General features: G+C 34.7%; 1 protein-coding gene across 6 annotated transcripts in view; it reads left to right on the top strand.

Annotated features, from left to right (window-relative positions):
* Positions 1–21,239, top strand: part of LOC130893376 (uncharacterized) — a 303,656-nt gene that overhangs the window by 210,941 nt on the left and 71,476 nt on the right. For 2 of the 6 annotated variants that reach the window (XR_009059196.1, XM_057799424.1), the window contains exon 1: positions 14,983–15,364. The exons of the other annotated variants lie outside the window; for them this stretch is intronic. Coding sequence is in view for 1 of the 2 variants with exons in the window: in XM_057799424.1 (XP_057655407.1) it covers positions 15,343–15,364 (22 nt within the window). In the remaining variant the exon portion in view is untranslated. Of the gene's footprint in view, positions 1–14,982; positions 15,365–21,239 lie in introns of those variants that run through there. 6 annotated transcript variants of the gene reach the window in all.

Consider the following 21,239-nt stretch of genomic DNA (forward strand, 5'->3'; position numbering starts at 1 on the left):
TTTTGATATGTTATGGATTCCTTAAGAATTTCGAAAGGTTTTTTTGCTCTTCTGAAAAATAAAGGATTGACATCGCAACCCGTCAGTGCATGAAATGCTGGTAAACTTGATGATAGTAATGGTCCTAATTGATTATATAGATCTGATATGTTGATTACTCTTCGTATATTTCCAACACCATATTCCATAAAAATATGCAACGACGAGGTTGATAAATGGTCCATGTTTCCTAATAAGTCGTCTTTTCTCTTTTGTTACTTATAGAAAATTATTACGCACAACTAATCATAATAATGTAGCTAAGATATGAAAAAAATATACAGTTGAGTCGAAAAGACTGTTCATAAATTACGTATCGTTGAAATTTCAAAATTTCATGGCCTGTCTGTACGCTACCGTAAAAATCGTACTCTACCCTGTCTGTTTAGGATAAGGTAACAACCTCTCGAAAAAAAAAACGAGTTATATAGACCGGCAACGCGCTCGCACCCAAAAGTAAACGTAGGCGTAGAGTCGATTTCAAAAATTCAAAAAGATCGCTTGAATATGAAACTAGGAGGATTCATTTTTCCAACATTTTATAATATTTACTTTATGAAAAATATTTTTAATGATCTCATGAAATAGCACAATGTTGACAAAAACACTATGCAATGATAGCTTCAAATAACGTTACGCCGAATTGTCCCAATTTGGTAATTTTTAGGATCGCTCAATTAAAATTTAAAAAATGTTACATTTTAAGAAAACCCCCTCTGTCTACCCGTAACACTACCGTAACAAGTTGTTCTAAGTCTGTCTGTTTGTCAAGGCGTTACGTAATTTATGGACACTCCCCAACTGACTCTAAAACCACTCAAGTATCCAAAAATAGTATAAAAATGCAATTTTTTATGTATTTCGTTAGTAAATAAGACGAAACTACGTAAGTCAACTTGCTCCGAAATAAACAGCGTTGCAACTGACAAACCTAACGGAAATTTGTCTTAAAATGTTCTACTTCCTTACCTAAGAATGTATTACCTTTATGTCAACCTTATATTCAGGTAAAAATTCTTTAGCTGGAGGATGAACAGGGTCGATAGATTTTTGTGATAAAAATACTGCAACTTTCGATCCATTTTACTTGCAACCGAGCAAATCATCTGGCAATTTTTTTGATACTCAAAATTGTCTAATTAAAAATATACTCGAAAACCAGATTTATGAAGATACATTTTTTTTTAATAAAAAAATTTGTAATATGTAAAAAGCAGTGGAGCTTGTTGCAACCGCGCTAACACTGCCATAAGTTGATTTTTTTAATTTAAATATATTAAATAACATATAGAAAAAGTTTCAGCCTTGTGAAAATACCTTAGTCTTGCCCATTTCAGTGAAAGGGTAAGGTACCATCACATCGGGAAAAGTATACAGAAAAATAGCTTCCTTCGAGACCACTCTACGTATTTTGGAAGTAGAAAATAAGAATGGACAAAATATTTTCATGTATAGGTACACAGTAGAAAACCAACGAATAAAAAGTAGCGCGTAATTTTTGGAAAACAATATTTTTGATGTGATTTTCTCTATTTTTACATTCTTTTGAAAATGAAACGATTTAAACATTTCTTATAAAAATTGTAATAGTGTGTATCGAAAGTTTTTTTAGTAAATCCTCGATTACCATACGGAAGTTCAGTAAAAAACAAAATTTGTTGTTTGGGCTAATCCATCTGGAAGTTTTATGTGAAATATGCCGGAAACTAACAATATAAATACCGTAGATATAATTCATAATTCTGTTAAATCGGCCTCATATTTCTTTAGCCGAATTTTTTTTCATTGTTGCAAACACTCTTTATAAAAAATTAGGATTATTGGATCATTTCCGCATTACTTGAAACATTTTTTGACATTGCAGAATCATTTATGTATTTGTTGTTACCTTCAAAGTTTCTCATTGACTTAACACGAAGTAGTGTTTACTTTCACCTCTGAATAATTAATGCGTTTAAATTTATAATTCATGATTTTATCATGTATTCAATTAATAGACATGTTTATTCTTAAAAATATTTTATTTTGTTATTCAAATATACAGAATACATAGAAATGAGTATATTATAGTTGAGTTTAGATTTGAATAACAAACATTTTTTTTGAAAGTAGTGGGACTCATTTTTATTTATAAAAATAGTAAAAACTATAAACATTTCTCATCCTTTTGCATCTATACACTGCTGCTTAACTGCCTTTAACGAGCCGTGATGCTTTCCTTTGAGCATAGCTTTTATTCTCGGGAATAGAAAAAAAAATCTGGTAAGGCCAGGGAGATCCTGGCAAAGCACTTTTCAGTTGGCCTTTGCTCCTTTGACAACATCAAATTGGCGAACACTTTCCTACTACTTAGTACTAAAAGCTTGTGTTGAGGAATGCTCAATTAAGCAGCAATCATTCTAATTCTCATCCTACTATCACAGCTCAATATATTTTTCACTCGTGACACATTTTCATTGGTCTTCCATTGGTCCAAAGCGCTCGTCGCTTTCCACTTTCCCTATTTTCTCGGAACAGCTTGTGCCACACAAAAACTCCCGTTCTTTCTATGGCAGTATCACCGTTGGACTCCTTTATTATATCGAGAGTCTCTTTTCCAGTTTTCCGAACTTAATACAAAATTTTATCACGTATAGCTGCTCCAGTAAACGCTCCATAATTCTCCGTGACAAGGAGTGTCGACAATCTCCCTCTCTGCGAATACAGCTTCTTGACCACACGTTCGCTGCAGACCCTGTAGATTTCGATTCCAATTATATATGGTTCGAATTGAAAATTCAAGTTCTAGTTTCAAAAGCGATCATAAAGCAATTAGAACAGGAAAGTTTTTTCTAATAAGATTAATAGTTATGTTAGTATTTGCCAGAAAATTATAAATTAGTACAATGCCACGAAATAAGAGGGGTTCTAACTGGCAACGCAATCCGTGCTCATTTCGATATGTCAGAGGAGACGAAATTATATCCGAGAATCAAAAATCAGAGCCGAAACATTGGTTTATATTCGATTAATATGCATCTAATAAAGCAAAAAATGCTTTTTGTTAATTAAGTAATCGACACAATGTTTTAATTGTGTTCCAAATTGATTGCTTGTAGATCTCTCTTCATAGAAAATTAGTTTCAAGACTATTTATTAAGAAAACTATATAAAAAGGTCCATGAAACAAAAAATTGTGGAAATGCTCATTTGTTTTTATATTTAAAAAAAAAGAAAACGATAATTGCTCGATGTTATGCTGATTCGTTGACATGCGTTACATTTTATATCTTATTAGATCTCTTTTCCTCAAAAATGGAAAGCGATTTCAGACAAATGAAAAATTGTTTTTCTCGTTATATTCTCCTTTTGAGGTTAGGAAACAGGAAACTTTCGCTGGAGGCCAGATTTAATGGAAACAATGGTTAAGTCAATCAATTCGAACAGCTATGCGTGGATTTTAGCCATGGCGATGACCGTAGTGTGATGGAAAAGCAGGTTCTTTGGTTCAAAAATATACGTTATGGAACTAGGTTTCACCTACAGTTTACAATCGACTCATCGTGCTTAAACCGCATCTATAAAGTGAGCAAAAGTGATTGACATGCCGAAAGCCTCTTCTATGTCTCTAATGTAAATCCGACAATCATTCAGTATAATTTGGACGCTGATTATTGCATTTTCTGGCATTTTCTTCAATCAAGCTAAAAGGCTCCATGTGAATTTAGGTGCCCAAAATTTTAGAATTAGGCCCGCGCAAGTGAGACGCAGTGTATACGTGCAGCGCAAGGGAAGGCATCTCGAGAAAACTGTATGGCGCAGTTGCCTCCGCATTTTGAGACACAGTATTCGTTACCAGTTCACTGTTTTCTCCTCTTTAAATTTTTCCTGGCGTGATTCACTTAAATTTGAGCTCTGAGTCGAATTCTGTAGACGAGTTCTTAACAATACTTCTACTGTACCAGAAGTCAAGATCGAAGCGGTCCATAAGTGAATTTATGAAAAAAAGACAAACTCACGGGGAATTTGCGCTGACGAGGGAACTCTCGAAAGAACATTTTAATAATTATTTCCGTCTTAGCTGAGCTGAATTCGATGAAGTTCCTTAAACACTGTGGACAACTGTGCGAGTGTGAGGCAGTTTCTGTGTGACTGCGTCTCAACTTGCACCCGGCCATATGATGCCTAAATGAGGCGCAGAGTCTCCGTACATTCATTTCATAAACCGTAGACGTATTGCCTTTAACACGTTGACTACAAGTTATTTCGTCCGGTGTTTAATAGTCATTTTTGTGCAGCTACGATTAAACTCGGAATATATAAGTGCTAATATCGATATATGGCTTCTGGGAAAACAACAAAAAATCAATGCTGGCTCGCATGAACAGAAAATTCATTAAAAACGAATATAAAATATAAATATAAAAATAATATTTTATTGTTTGTGGAACGTCTTAAAGCAATCTTTACATTATGAACAGAAATAACACGTTTCTCTACATTTTTTTGCTTGTCGGACGCTGCTTTTTTTTCGGTAGGTAGTAGACTCTCTAAATAATGAAGCTCTTGCAACTTCATTCTTTTTGAAACTGGTTGAATCTCTTCTCCAATCAACGCGACAACAAATTCTTCTCTGGACTTGATCAGTTTTATTTTAGAAGAAGTTACACTTTTTGAAAAATTTTGTGAGCATTGTGTATATATATCTCTAACGAATATGGACGCGTATACCTATATGAATTAGCTTTAGAAAAGCGGACAGGTCGAATCGTGTCTACATACGAATTAAATCGTTGTTGGCTTCCGCGAAGAGATTTATGTTACAGGAGCCAACTACGAGATAACTCGTAACACCTTATATTTAAAAAAAACTCATTTTTTATTCTTTTTATGATAACTATGCACTAGAATTTCAGTTTTTAATAATATAATGTAATCAAATCAAAGTGTCATTTTAAACGGAATTCTGAAACTTGCCGTGGCAGTCAACGTGTTAAAATAGAAATATTTATGACAGGTCCATCCTCAATTTCAGAAAAATCCTCACTTTTACGATTGTCAAAGAGAGACTAAGTGTCCAAAATGACTGAAATTTTAGTAAAAATCTTTTAACGTATGCACAAATATATTTTTCAACTTTATTGATAAATGCAGTTATACACAGATCGAGACCAGAAACTTTTTAAAGAACCCTCGTAGAAACACATTTTTATTTCGCAAAGCAAACGTATGTTGTTTGTAACTTCGTGAATAAATATGAAAACATACATATTGATCAAAACTGTCTTGCATTTTAGTTGTTGATAATGATAATTACACATCTCGCAGCGAAAACCACAAAAGGAGAATCAAAATTAGAATATGGTCGTATCTAAACAAAACTATATTTATTCAAGACTTGTATATAGTTGAAACTATCACAAACAACGTAAAAAAAATGAACAGAAAATTTTTATAGTCACCATAAACTAAATTTCCACTAATACTCAACAAAGTTAGTGCTGCCAAGAATTGTAATTTATTAAATCGAAACGTTACTTCTCCGCATTTCGGGAGAAAACGGAGCAAATACCAAACAAACTGCAGAATCGAATTAACATGCTTGAACTGTGAAAATCCCTCAACAGTGTCGGATAACCAGTGATGCGACGTAATGCAATTTTGGTAGCTTATTATATCCAGGGACTGAATAAGAAGCTTGTGCCTTTGTCGCTAAATACTGATTGTGAGATAACATGTTGAGATGGGAATATATCGAGAAAGAATATGAGTTAATTAAAATTTGAATTAAAAATCTCCCGAACGATCAAAATAGAACACAGTTGATGAGTGAAAACTGAGGATTCTCCTGATTATTATCTCTCTATACAAACAACGCCTGCTGATTATGATATGCTAGTTAGCAACTTTTTCTCTTCTTCGTGTTCCTGGGCAACGGATAACACCGATAGTGTAAAATATATGATATAACACTCTCTTAACGACTAACATTTTTTAATTCTACATTATCAACTTATTGTAATTCAAAATTTAGTGTGACATCTCTTAAAATACCAGGTGTAACTGCTGTCGAAACGTTCTTAATTTCTAGGTTCATATCATCGGGATAGAATACTAGTATACCGAAAAAAGACAAAATGCTCGGGCATTTTTATGCTCAGATTATTCCAATGAGCGTTCCAGTAAAATCAGCAGAGCTAACTGATGTCAAAAAATTAGTAATTAAATATTTCGGAAAAGACTGGCAAGAGAGACAAGACTTGTTCACTTTATACGACTATTTCGTCGGTTAATTAAAACTTGCAAGCAGCGACTCATTTACTTATTATTATTTAACTGTGAATTATTTCTGTGGTGATAATAATTGTAGTTTTATCTCACCTAGCCCTGTGAGACGGAATATCGTGCTGTGATTCATATACTGAACACCACACACAACTACACTGTATGACGCGCGTTTCGATAACCAATTTATCGTCTTCAGAACCTGAAGATAAACAGTTTACCCCAGTCTCTGAAGACGATAACTTGGTTATCAAAACGCGTGTCGGACAGTGTAATCGTGAGTGTTAGTGTAGTGGAAGTGTAAACAGTGTGTTCAGTATGAATATCACCAACGGTTCCAGAAATTCCAACTTAGCTGTGATTTATACTTTTTAGACCAAGACATCTCTTTGTGAATTTCCTATTCAAATTGTTTGAGTTCTCGCAAATTTTCAAATTTCAAAATGGGTGAAACCAATTAACTATCGGTTAGTGTATTAATCGTCTTCATAGTCTAGGTAAAAAATACCGTACCATTGCTTCCGAATTTATAATACCTCGACGTACCGTAGACTACAACGTGAAAAAATATCCACCAGAAGCTTTAGTGCTTGAACTCGTTCAAAGCGAACACGAAAAACCACAACCGCTGAAGATAAACGTATTTTATTGATCAGTAAACGTAAACGATGACTCACGGGTCTAGAGATAGCAGCTCAGATCAATGAATTTAGTGATCTGCCTTTGAGTAGTTCTGCAGTGAAAGGGAGATTGAGAGGAGCTTACCTTTTTGGAAGGGTGACAGTGAAGACGTCAAAGTGAAATAAAGAGTTGCAGTAGACTAAATAACATAAAAATTGAACGCATGTAGAGTGGGAAAGAGTTTTATGGAGTCATGAGTCAAAATTTGAGGTTTTTAGGTCTAATATATTTCGAATGAATTGGCGAGTAGAGGAAAATTGAAGGGATACTAGAGAAAGAAGGTTATAAAAATATGTAAGGACAATGTAGTACGTCCTGGCCAGCGCCTGATCGGCAGAAAATTCATCTTCCAGCATGACAATGATCTCAAGCATTTCTCGAAGCTTTGCAAAGAGTATTTAAAAGAATTGGAAAGGAAGAATATACTGAAAGTAATGATTTGGCCGACTTCAAGTTGTTGTGGGAAAAATTGGACGGGGAAGTCAGAAAGCAGTATCCTATTTCCCCTTCATATCTTTGGAATATCCTGAAAAACGAATGGAACCAAGTAGAGAACGAATATTTGTCGAAGTTTTTACAGAAAATGCTAAAATTTTGCACCAAAATAATAAAAGCAAAAGGGGGTTACATCAATGGATAAAAAATTTAAATTATTCAAATTACAGACTTTATTTTTATTAGTATTAAATTTTTAAAAGATATGATAAGTTTGTTAAAATATAAATATCAAAATCGATCATATTGTTTTTATTTGTTGTGTATCACACAAACTATAGGGTCACCCCATTAGGGTGGGCAAAAACTTTTAACCGGTAGTGTATGTGTTAAGATATTATCGACGAAGACTTTTGTAAACCAAGAACGCCGAAAGCAGTAGAAGATATTTATCCACGAATCTAATTACCTATATTACTCCATGTTTAAATAAACGATTAGTTTTTCCAAGTTGCAAAACTACCTTATTCCAACCCTTTCACTGCATGACACCAATGACACCGATAAACTTGTCTTCTCAGATTTATTACTGCTCATTAAAACTATTATTTCGGTTTTCACTATATGTATTAATTTGTCATTATAAAAACTGAAAAAATAAACGTCGTACAGGCATTATCTTATTGGGCAAAATTACCCGAACTAGATGTGACAAGCATTGTTTTGACAGACCTTATTTGATACTCCATTTGATAAATACATGCAGTTATTAACCTAACTGGACTATATGCAACAAGTAATATCCGAATGTATTGATTGTTGCATATACATCAAATACATACTACTATTATTACATTTGATAGAATTATAATATTAGAATCGGATCTACATTTCTGTAATTAATTTCAAGGTTTAATTCGAAGCTGGTTTATTAAAACCATGCTACCAGGTGTACTGTAAATAGATCTTGAGATATGGATATCCTCATGGGGCCCGTCCGTCGTTATTGACGACCAAAATTTAGTTGTAATCGCATGAATTATAAATAAAAGATTATTATTTATTAGTTGGCATTCGACGAGGGGTTTGTAGACTTAAAACTTGGCACACGCTAGTCCCTCCATAACCCATGCGTGACGTACGATTATAAAACTTCTATTTTATATGTAAACATAATAAATATGAGAATAAAAGAAATATTATACCGGTATGCCAAATCCAAAAGTGATTTTTTTCAATAAATCTTAAAACTTTAAAGTACAGAAAATATTATTTTTTATATAAAGGGCATTAGTATGATGTAGAAAGTGTACCCACAAGCGAGTACCCCCCGTACTTCATAAACAAGGGCTAAGTTATACACATAGAGTTAATATTATAGATAGAGAGAGAGCGACATCTAAGTGAAATTGTACTATCGGAAGAAAGAGAAATAGCATCGGCTTACTACACTCTATCTCCCTCTACTCGCCAATAAAATCAAAACTCATTATTCTTCTCCTTTGCCGTGTCCACCATCCGAAACTTCGGAGTCATGGCGATCCAATCAGAATAGAGGAGAGCAGTTCGGGTACACTTAATCAAGCTCCTATATCTTGCTCTCTCTATCTTTAATAATCAACTTAAGGGTTTATAGCCTCCAGGCTAACCCTTAACAAAAAGAGAAGACCACCCGAATCTCCCATAGAACTTAGGGGAGTCGACGCGCGAAACACGACGCGAATTGCGATGAGTACCTGTCAGAATGACAGAGGGTGATGGAATGTCCTACTTCGCATCCATCCGGGGATTCATCCAGGAGTGGATTCTTAGCAGGACGGGCTTTTTCAGGCGCGTGTGTGTTTTTTTTGAGAGGTAAGAAAATACTTTTACGTTTCGTCAGGACTTGTTGTTCTGCCTGGTATGTCGGACTCTGTAGCCTTTCCCACACCGACTAAAAACCTCCTCTACCTTTGGCTCTTTTTTCCCCTGCGGGACCACAGTTAGGCAATACTTCGCAGGGAGGATCTAGCTGTACAGCTCTACCTTCAATTACTTCCATTATACCGATTTTATTTCTTCTTTTTTTCTCTTCATTGTGAAGTTAGGTCAATATCTCAGCTGCGAATGTGTTCCATGAAGTTTTTGATGAGAGCATAGCTTCTCTTCTATTTCCAAGCGTGAACCCTCCTACAAGTGATGGTTCCCAGGTACGACGAAGCATGCCGAAACGAGAGTATGTGAAGAATACGCACTTTCACTGACTCCTGCACATGTTGGGCAATCTGGGGAATCTTCATGTTTCAACCTGTAAAGGTATTCCCCAAAGCATCCATGTCCGGACAGCATTTGGGACAGATCATAATTAACCTCTCCGTGTGACCGATTAAGCCAGATATCTAATCGCGGAATAATAAGATAAGTCCATCTTCCCTTGGTCGAGGCGTCCCACAACATTTGCCATCGATCTATGATATTTTTCCGCTCATTTCTCGTGAGCTTTGTGTGATCGATCCTTTCTACCGATAAAGAGATCTTCTTTTTTATGCTAACACTCTAAATGGGAGCACTCCTGCAGTGACAAATACTACGTCCCGGATCTTTGTGTGCAAAGCGCTGGTAACTTCTAAGGCACTCAGCCGATAAATCGTTGCTACTTTCCGTTGTTATTCCTGCCACTGCAATACGTCGGCTCAGATTGAATTTGATCACCTATATGACCACTGACAACAACAAAGCTCCCATTCTCTGTTTTGGATCTCCTACGTTCGGCATAGTTTGAGATAATATGTTCCTTACGCCAGAAGCCTTTACTCCTACGAGCATTGCTTGCTGCTTGAAGTTCAGTCTGGCATCGATCATCACTCCCAAGTAACGTATGTATTGTCTCCGCGTGTTTCTTGCTTATAATTAGCACCGCCTCTGTTTTGTGCTCTGCTAGTATCAGACCAACTGAGTTCATTCAGCTACAGATCTTCTCAAGGACGTATCCAAAGTAAAATTGATCTCCTCCAGGTGCTTCGCAACTATTACAACGGCCCCGCCGTCCGCGAATGCTACAACGCTCGCCTCACTCGGCAAAACCATTGAACATGATGTTCCATAAGAGAGGCCTTAGCACTAAGCCTTAGAGTACCCTCCAGTGATATTTTACTACTTAGGGCCTCTTTCTGTATCGTACATGAGGATACTGTCGGTTAAGCAGCAAGCTACCATCCTCTGCAGGTATCCTGGCACGCCCATCATTCGAAGAGCCTCTATAATGCGGTCCCATCTGGATGTGTTGAAGGCCTCACCACCAGATACCAGATAGTATTGTGTGTGTATGTGTATAGAAAGGGTAGGTCGGTGTTTAAGTTCTAAACAAACCAACCTCAATAAACTGTAAGAGGATAATTTTACATAAAAAAGTTGTTTTAATTTTTCTTATTAAAAATGCCCTTACTGCTCATTTATTAATATTACAATCTATCATATCGATGAGTAATTTCTATCTTACCTAAATTAATACAACACTTGGATAACTAAAATTCGCGCACTAGAATACCTTAGGTTCTAATATACTTCTACACTTGATTTAACTTATTTTTCCACTTTTTTAACGACGATCTTGGGTTATCGTAATCCACGATTCGGCTTATCTCTTTGGAGGTCTGCCTGCTGATTTTCTGATGGTTGGCTTCTCTTCAAATGCTCTTTTCACAAGACGATCCTCGCCCATTCTGTGGACGTGTGCTTTCCTCTCCACTTCTTCTCCTCCGTACCCATCCGATTACATTTGTAATCTAGTCGCTAGACTTTCTAATGTCGGAACTGCGTTTTCTGTTCTAGAGGATTACTTCGGATATTTATCTAAGGGTTTTTATTTCTGTTGTTCGGAGAAGTTGTTTTGTATCTGCTATCGTTTCAGTTGTGCAGGTTGTTGTCCAGTAGCAGCATACCCTTTAAATTCACGTGTCGGTAAGGTCTTTATTTATGACTTCTTGCAACAGCGCCCGCTTTTAAGTCCCGAGGAATGTGTCACTATTTCTGAACTACCAAGTAGCGTAGAATATAGTCCTTAAGATTTCAGTAAGGTAAACTGTTTAGCGTAACCTTCTGAAATTTTAATCACTTAAATTGAAAGAGTCTATAAAGGTTTAAAGTAGACTTTCTTATAACGCTCTTTCTAATATGCATGAATGGAATCAGCTTCAAGATGGGAATGACCTGATTCCATGAACTTTAAATCAATATTACTCGTCGATTCGATATTACTGAAAACAGCAATGCAGCAGTTACAAATTTATTTCGCTCAATCCGTTACATATTTCCAACTTATTTTCATCTTATCTCTAACAAAACAATCTGTAACTCAGGTCTGAACATCATATTAGTGGAATTATAAACGTTTAGTTTATGTTTATAGTAAATTTGACTGTCTACTATGTGTAGAACAGAAATAATTACCCGAAGGCGCTTTTTTGACGTAAAAAATATGCAAAAAGTGGGGAGACTGCTATTGATAAGTATTTGAAAATTCAATGTTCGGTTCAGATTCTCGCGTGTTGTCTCTTAGAAACGTTCGACACAAGTTTCGACGAACGGAGATGACAGGAGTGCTATGGGGGAGACACATCATTCACACTCCAGGATCTTTCCGAAAATATGAAATGTATTAAAAGAAAAATGTTTATGTTTCTAGACGTTCTTGATTTTGGGTCTCTTCTGTTTCAAAATTAGTTTTTTTTTTAAATAATTTTTAAAAGAGAAATAAATTGACGTTTCGACTTAACTTCAGTCTTTATATTTCGACATTGTTTCTGATCTTGAGAAAGCCACGTCGAGGCGTATTTCGAAAGAATCTCATAATCATGGGTAGAAAATTACCTCATCATCCATATACTTTAGAAACACCTCAACTTGAGATACGAGTTGCCTGATTCGGTGTATGTTCAGACATCTTTCTAAGTTTAAGGACCTACAGTAACGGAAAACTTCATTTCCTATGTATTAATTATGATTTTATATTTGTACTATAATTAATCACGCAATGTTTGTAACAAACTTTGACGTAATTAACAATATTTACAATAATTATACTTTAAATTATGTTGTTAAACTACTTGTTGTTTTTGACAGAAATTCTTTCGCATTATATCCACAGTGATTTGATTTTTTGTCTATATTAAATCATCGATATGATTTCAATATACGTTATACACTAGTGAGCAAAAAAATCGACTGAAGTCGCACGCTCGCGGTTAAAAGTCCTTAGCTAAATATCTGTAGCTTCCATTCTTTTTCTAACTTTAGCTTCTTAAAACCATTAGTTTCAGCTTTATAATGAGTAGTGTATGTTGTTATTGAGTTATTTTTTGATAAAGAAAAAATATTAAACGGATAGAAAAAAGTACAAGCTGAAATTTGTCAAAATAATGATTTATCTGAAAGTAACCTATCAATATTAATTGGCCCTAATAACAGTGGCTAGCAACAACTCCCAATCGCTTTTATATGAATCGAATAAGTTTCCTTAATCGATCTTATTCGATACTATCCCTATTCTTCACTGAGCTCCGCTTTGAGGTCCGATTTCGTAGTTGGTTAATAAACTTTGTACTCTGTAGTTCATCTAGTAAATAATCAATAGGAATTAAATCCGAGCTATGCGCTAGCCAATCCGTAGCGGTAATTTCGACATCCTACAAATACTGCCGTACGGAACCTGCAGTATGTGGAATGGCATTGTCCTACATTGATATGAAGTCTTCGCCAATGAAACTATGTGTGGGTTTGACGTAAATCCCCCGACAGTTCCAATAAAAAACAACTTGGTCTTTGCTTCCATTGAAATACCACCCCAAACCATCCAGGAACCTCTTCCAAACACCACGTTTTCTTTTATGCAAAACTCCTATCACTACCATGCAGGCACACTCTGCTTTTATATGAGAAGAAAACGGAGCCCTATTACTCGTCATTCCAATTAACGTATTCTCTGGGCTGCTCGGTCGACTTCGATTAATTTGAGGCCCGTTGCTTGATTTTTTGCTCAAGGTTAGCTGCCTTGAGTCTTCTTACTCACAATCACTCCTCGCGTTTCTCCGAACTCTTGTTGAACTTGATCACAAATGACGGCCCGATTTCTCAGAGATGTACTGATAATACATCGATCATCTCTCTCGGATGTCCACCTTTTTCTTTCGGAACCGCGTCTTCGATGAAAGTAACCAGTCTCTTGGTAACGACGGTAAACTCTATTACTTGCTGTTGTGTCTATTTTCAGGTAGAATTCTTGTTTTTGCCAACGGAGATTTGTATCAATTAACAGTTGATGGCTAACTGATAGTGGTAGGTGAGGTCAATAAACTTTTATAAGGATCAGTTACCCCTCATAGTTCATAGTTAGATTGTGGGCAGCCAGGGGGCCGTTGAGCACATAAGCGTTAAGATAGGCCCGTCGTGTCCCAGTTGATATTACCAAAGGTCGATGTCGTTTGAGAAGCCGAACAGGCGTTTTGGCTTGACCCTTTGTTGCCATTAGGCAAGCTGTGAGGATTGCCCAAGCTCATAAACCGCGCTCGTGTAAGTGCTAGGCACTTACAAATGACGTGGTCTGCGGTTTCATCCTCCTCCGTTCACCAACGACACTCCAGATCGTCCGTGATCCCATGATGTGGATATGGAGTCTTGGAAGACGCTGTCGCATCTCGCGCCTCTTTAGTTGTAGCAGTTGTTTGGTGCGAGACTCGCAATGTCTATCTATGTGTGGATTTGCTTATCTAACGCGATAGTAACAATTTTAGCTACACAAAGGATGGGCTCTGAGCCCGTCGGTAAGCTTGCCGATCCCAGTCTGACGAATGAGTCAGCGTCGCCGTTGCCTTTGTTGACCGAGTGATCGGGTGTACACCCAAACGAGCTGGATCTTGTAGCCATCACTTACCAGAGTTTGAGGACTTTCTTGCACACTAGCCTAGAGCACACCTTTTCGGCTGTTATGGCTTGTATGGCAGTTTTGCTAACTGAGCAGATCGAAATTACTGTGTTTATGTAGCGTCGGCTGAGTATCAGGCGAATACCTCGGCTTGAAAAACGCGAGCGTGTTCCCCAAGCGAAAAAAAAATCGGCACTTTCGGTATTCTTTTTTTCAAGTACATCCTTTCATTTTACGAAATATTCGTTAACCTTGTATATTTATCAAAGATAAATGTAAATCCACTGAAATATAATCTTCACGAAAACGATTCCAAGAATAATATATCTGGAAAACCTTGCATCTGCATTATGGAGTGTAAAAAGTATTTTTCGACGAGTATTTCTTCGAAAACAAAAAAAAATGTTTATCAACAAAATTATTATAAACGTGTTTATCCTAAAAAGCGTTTTAATATTAACTAGATAACATTAACAGGTGTCGTAGTTTGTTGATACACATGAAAAAGGTATCACCTGACGCAGAGAGGAAACTTTCACTATTTAGGAATACGTAGAACTACAACAAATCCCCTCCGTACGATATAAATAAATCGAAAATAAATTATCAAACAACAACAAACCAAGTATAATATATCACCAAAACGGATCATACAATTACAGTGATTAAGAGATAAACATTATGATTATGTGGGTTATCACTTATTTCGGAGCAGGTAGGGGGACACACCTTCGGTTACGATTCACCGGCATCGGTTTCAAAACACAGTAACAACTCACTTGACTTGACAGTTAGTACGCGCGTTGCAGTTTGTAGCACGAGGGTATTGCACTGTGTTGCATCTCAAATATTTTCTACATCCACTTCTACAACGTTTTCTATATTTAGCTTTTTGTATTTGAGAGAGTTGTTTCGGGTTAGTTACGTTCACGGTTGTATCGGAAGTGATTTTTTGTGTTGATCGGTTTCAAGTGTAAATATATACAAAGAAAAAATGTGATTGAACCGTTCAATTAGTATTAATAATGATTTTCCCTGGATTACCTGGTGAGTTCTTATGGTTTCTTATAAGTTAAATGATATTTTATATGTACAAGCAATGTCTCATTTTTAGTTTCATTTGGATCAAGATGTGTCACAGCACAAAAACTGATAAATAATTATACATTTTAAACAGCTAAGCGTTGTAACCTATTAAAAAACTTATTTTTCCGGGGTTTATTAATAGTTAGTGCGTTGATTTCATAATTATCACAATCAGAATCAGTTCTAATAAAATTTTTGACTTGAGAATTGAGAATTTTGACATGAGTTTTATGTTTTCACTGCTTGGAAATTTAAATACCATGTACTTGCTCTTAGAATTTATCAAAAGCTCTATTCGTAGTCTTCAGAGAACTGTGGATAAGTTTATTTAAGAGATTGTTATCAAAAATGTAGGATAGGTGTTGTTTTTCATTGCAGGGACATAAATAAATGTTAACTTTATGCAAGAAGACCAATGCTTGGAACGTATCCTATCTATCCATAACTATATCTATCTATAACGTATCCAGAGGTTTCTTCTCGGATAACTGCTAAATTTTCTTTTGATACGTTAAGTGTTCTAAATGTTGAATGCCACTTTTTAATGGTGTGTGCACCACATCGGAATGGAATCCGGCAGGAAAGATGGTTCTGTCTAAATTTGCGAGGTCGTCTACTTTGTCATTACCTTTAATATGAAAGTGTCCTGGGATCCAGCCGATTCGAATGCCTTTTCCTTGCTGAAGCAGTTACCTTATTTTAAGAATAGATTAGAGGATGTTTTAGATATAGAATTAATTGTATTGCTTTCCAATTTTTTAAGCACGAAACCCATGAACTTAGTACTCCAGAATCAATCGGTACAAATTTCGGTGTGCTGTACGTCAAGTGTCAAATTTAAAAACCTACTACAAATTATATGTTTATTTGTTGTCGTGTCTGAAATATAAGATATTAGATTCTTTGAATATAAAATTCAAATAGTCTTCTTTATTGAGTAATAATGCTAATTCTGAACTTTGTTAGGAATTGTTGCTTGTGGTGTGGGTCCACTAAAGTACGAGAGTTTTTTTGTTATGAAACCATTTCAAAAACATGTATGTAAATCTAAATAATGCCTATGTAAAAAAGTTTTTGGAAAAAAGTGCAATTTTGAAACAACGAAATAATGTTAACAATTAATTTATTCGGTACTCTTTTCTTAACATTTAGTTAACAAGAAACACAATTTAAATTATACTTAAAGGACCATTTTATTCAATTGCGCGTTGCATCTTAAATCAATTTCGTGAATTTTTTTAAATATTCTACGTCGAAGCTCATTTTCAGCTTCCCAACCCTTAGCACACACTTTTCTACTCAATATCTCCCAAAACTCTTCAATAAATTCGCCCTATTGAAGAAGGAACATTTGGCGGATTACCATTTTTCGATACAAATGATGTCTTGAGCCTCTAACCAATTTTTGGTTATTTCAACGTGGTTACAAGAGGCTAGATCCGGCCAAAATATCAATTTGTTATTGGTATGATGTTTAATGAATTTAACCAATTTTGGAAGACATCATCTCCCTCTATAAATATGTGTATCCAACGCCTCATCCCTCGCATTACCGATATAAGGACGTGAAATTCCTAGCACACTAGACCAAAAATTTATCTTTTCTTTTTGAATTTATATTTTAGGTCATTGAGACAATTTTCCATATCATAAGGTGGGACGTCTTCTTAATGCATGACAGCATATCAGAATTCTGTGCAACTGATCTTCAGTTTACTACTACAATTTACCTTGACATAGATATGCAAAAATATAGTTACAACCCTTATTTTTTACAGATTGGCTGATGAGTTTGTAGTGTAAAAAAATCTTTTTCCTGCATTATTCGACATACTTGCCTTTGATGGTGATACAACAAAATTAGCAGTCATTCATAATTTAGTATGAAAATTTAACTTTCTTTACATCATAATACAAATACTTGAAATTCATAAAAATTGAATCCATTACATATTACCCTGGTGAAGCCAAGGATAATCGTACGAGTTTATGAAAGTAAACTCGTGGCCATAAATAACGCACCACCCTTTAATTCAACATCAAAACCTAAAATGTTAATCTTTCGGGTTTTTTTCTATCACAAAAAATTATTTTATCAGCAAATATCTGTTTTTGTGGTTTTTTGAAATTTTAATTTTATGCATATTTTAATGTTTCTTTCATTCTTTTGTTGTACCAACTTGTGGACAGCAGTAATTTAAGTCAATCAAGGTGTGTTAAAGTCGAGAATAGTTGGAAAAAAAATGAATAGAGTTAGGTAGTTAAGTGAAGTCGAAGCTGAAAGAATAGCCGAGTTAGTTGGACAGGAACAAAGTTATCGTGAAGTGGCATATCTGTTTAGCGTACACCACACAACCATTGGCAGATTGATGCAAAGATTTCGAGAGATCGATTGACATTCTAGGATGCATGGACAGAGGACGTCCTTCAATTTTAACTCCTCGAGATGACTGTTTTTTATAATTAAATTCATTAAGAAATCGTTTAATTACAAGTGTCGAGCTCAACAGCCTTTTACGAGAAGTCCGAAATGTAAATATCTCTGACAGATCAATAAGACGACACCTTCAGTTCAGAGCACTTCAGAGTGCTGGTCTACTCAACAGAAGAGCTATCCAGGCACCTTTGCTAACCAGGCAGCATCGTGTTGCTAGACTAAGATTTGCAAGGCAACATTTAGATTGAAATTTAGAAAATTGGTACCAAGTTTTATTAACTAATGAGTCAAGAGGTCCAGATGGACGTAATCAAATTCGAAGAAGGCGATGGAAAAGATTTGCGCAGTCTTGTATGATTCCCAGGGAGCCGTTCCAAGGAGGGTCTATCATGTTTTGGGGGGGAATTTGTTTTGATGTCCGCACAGAATTAGTGTCTCTTCCTAGACTCGCCTTTAACGCAGCAAGATACATAACTGACATTCTTGAAAATCACTTCGTTCCGTTTGGGCTATTGGGGATGATTTATGTTTAATGCATGATAATGCTACACCACACGTTGCGGCAGATGTTCTGAAGTAGGAATTTCATACCCTGGACTGGCCACCAAGAAGTCCAGATATGAATCATATCGAGCATGTCTGGGATATGTTAAAACGCCGCATTTATCGTCGAAATCCAACTCCTCAAAATTTAAATGAACTTGAGCAAGCGGCATTAGAGGAATGGAAGAACATACCTCAAGAAGTGATATAACATCTAATTGAAAGCATGCTCAGGAGAATGTTAGCAACAATTACATTCAGAGGCAGAAATACACGCTACTAGCATTTTAAAAAAGAAACATTTTGTTTAGAATGCAAGTTTTATTTTTAAGAAAATTTGGTTTTATTGCAATGTTTTCACTTTTATTTTTTTACTCATTAAAAATCACTCAAAACCACTACACATTTCTTATTATTGCGTCAAAATGATTGAAAAGAAGTTAAACAATATCAATATTAAATTGAATTTTTTAAACAAAAAAATATTTTCAGAAATCGGGGTGGTGCGTTATTTTTGACCACGAGTGTATTTTATTATTATAAGTTGTAGTAAGTGTATTGAAGGGAGACTCTTTATTATCTTATTTGAAATATAGACATTCTCATGTGGGGTTATAAATCATTCTGATGTAGGAAGAATTTTCCTCTGCAGTGTATTAATAAGTGTGAATAATATTCCGACGTGGGGAAAAATCGAGTTACGTACATAGATTTACACGTTCAAGTTAAGCTAATATAATGAGTACTTTGCATCTGAATGTTATTTTCTATGTTGCCATTTGATAAAAACTGGCATTAATACTTTGTCACATAAATATTTTTTTATATTACTGATTTTTAACCTTCTTTGACATGACATTTTCCAGATACAGCTACATCAGTGAGTGAGTAGTATTTGACGAATATATATATATATATATATATATATATATATATATATATATATATATATATATATATATATATATATATATATATATATATATATATATATATACTAATATATTTACGTGAGCCGTTTCAAACAATATTTTTTCCATCCATCTTAATCCTGTCTGACATATTATTTCCCTGCTTGAATCCTCTTTACATAATTGCATGTTGCTGGTTAGAGAGATCGGTGTACGAGGAAGCTATAAACATTGACCTTCTGATAAAAAAATCAATAACAAAAACAGTTTAATTGTGTTTTTAATCTTTGTAAAGTTGTGTTTAATGTTTTCTTTTTTTTTTCATATAAAATGATATAGAATTTAATGTATTTGAATTAATTTTATTATACCCAGTGGATATAATAGCGCCATGAGTAATACGTCAACACCAATATTCATATGAATCAAATCAAAATTTTTCACAATTCCAAAGTACGTCCTTTTAGGAATTGGTTATTTAAAAAGTAAAACAGTAACTTTGCATTTTATTTATATGGTTTTACATGAACATATTTAGCAAAACTCTTTTAATAAAAATATCGATATATCGGGTGAAAAAGTTACAAAATCCAAAAGTAATATTGATGGAAATAACATATCAACAAAATGGCGCTCTTCCTCATTATTACAGTATCGATGAGGCGATATTTGTATGAAGAATATCATGACAGATGGATTCGAATAACTGACTAGCAACCATAGATGAACCACATCCCATAGATAGCCAACTCGAGTTATCGTTTAAACGCCATCTCTTGGTTCATTATCAGTATATGAACGTACATGAAACAATACTTTCCTTTCTGCATTTTACGGTATACTTCAAATTCAAATTTTTATTTAAAACCTTACAATCAAAATCGTTTTAGGGGATACAACTCCATTGAACTGTTTCCAAAAATAACTGGACGGAAAATGGTCTTAACTTTCATTTTTAATTGTGTGGAGAATGAGGCTCCATAAATGAAGCAAAAAAATGAAACAAATGACATTTTTTTTATTAGATTCGAAAAAATACAAAATAAACATATAAATAAATACATGTACGTACGTATATATTAGAGTATAATATTGCTGCGATACTGGGGTTCTTCTGTTTCATAAGCTCCCAGGTCTAGTGATTTGAAGTTACGTAGTGTTTCACAATTGGAGAGAATATGGATAGACGCTTCGTTTTCTGCGTAACAGAATCTGCAGGGTTAAACCATCTGTATATGGGAAAATACTTATATTAAAATCATGAAAATTTCTACGTTTGGATTTTCGATCTTTTTAACTGAAATATTTTCAAGGATGACCGATTTACGGTTCTACCGGAAGTCGACTGTAACTTTGTTATTTTGAATGGAACACCCTGTATTTTAATACATTTTTTAAATCTACTTAAAATTTTAGTATACTTTTGTCTAAAAACTTTTTTCCAAAAAACTTTTTGTAAAAAATTTGACCATTGCAAGATCAGTCCTATTAGAATCTATGTTGAAAATTTTTTATTTTTGTACAGGGTGTGTATAAAGAGTGTTCAAAGTTTAACTTTATAAATATCAAATTTCTTTATTTTTTTAAATAGAATCACCCGGTTTTTTCTATTTTAATGAATTTAGGGGTAAAAAATAAGGCCACTTTCCAATACCTAAACCTTACCGTTATCCAGATATTAAATGGTTTTTCTAAATTTTTAGAGATGCAGGTGTGGTCTAATTTTTATTTTGACCCGTTTAAATAAGCACTAAGAAATAAAATAGTATTTTTCTCTATTTTGTTAAGGTCTCTAAAAAAAATCAAATCAAATTGTATTTACTAATCGCTATTCCAACTATTAGTCGTTTCAGAGATATTTGAAGTTGTAAATTATTATTGTATTTTTTAATTTTTCATGTATATTTTTAGTAGGCTTTGTAATTTATTTAACTGTCATTAGTCA

This window comes from Diorhabda carinulata, chromosome 4 (genome assembly GCF_026250575.1).
Source record: "Diorhabda carinulata isolate Delta chromosome 4, icDioCari1.1, whole genome shotgun sequence".
Lineage (NCBI taxonomy): Eukaryota > Metazoa > Arthropoda > Insecta > Coleoptera > Chrysomelidae > Diorhabda > Diorhabda carinulata.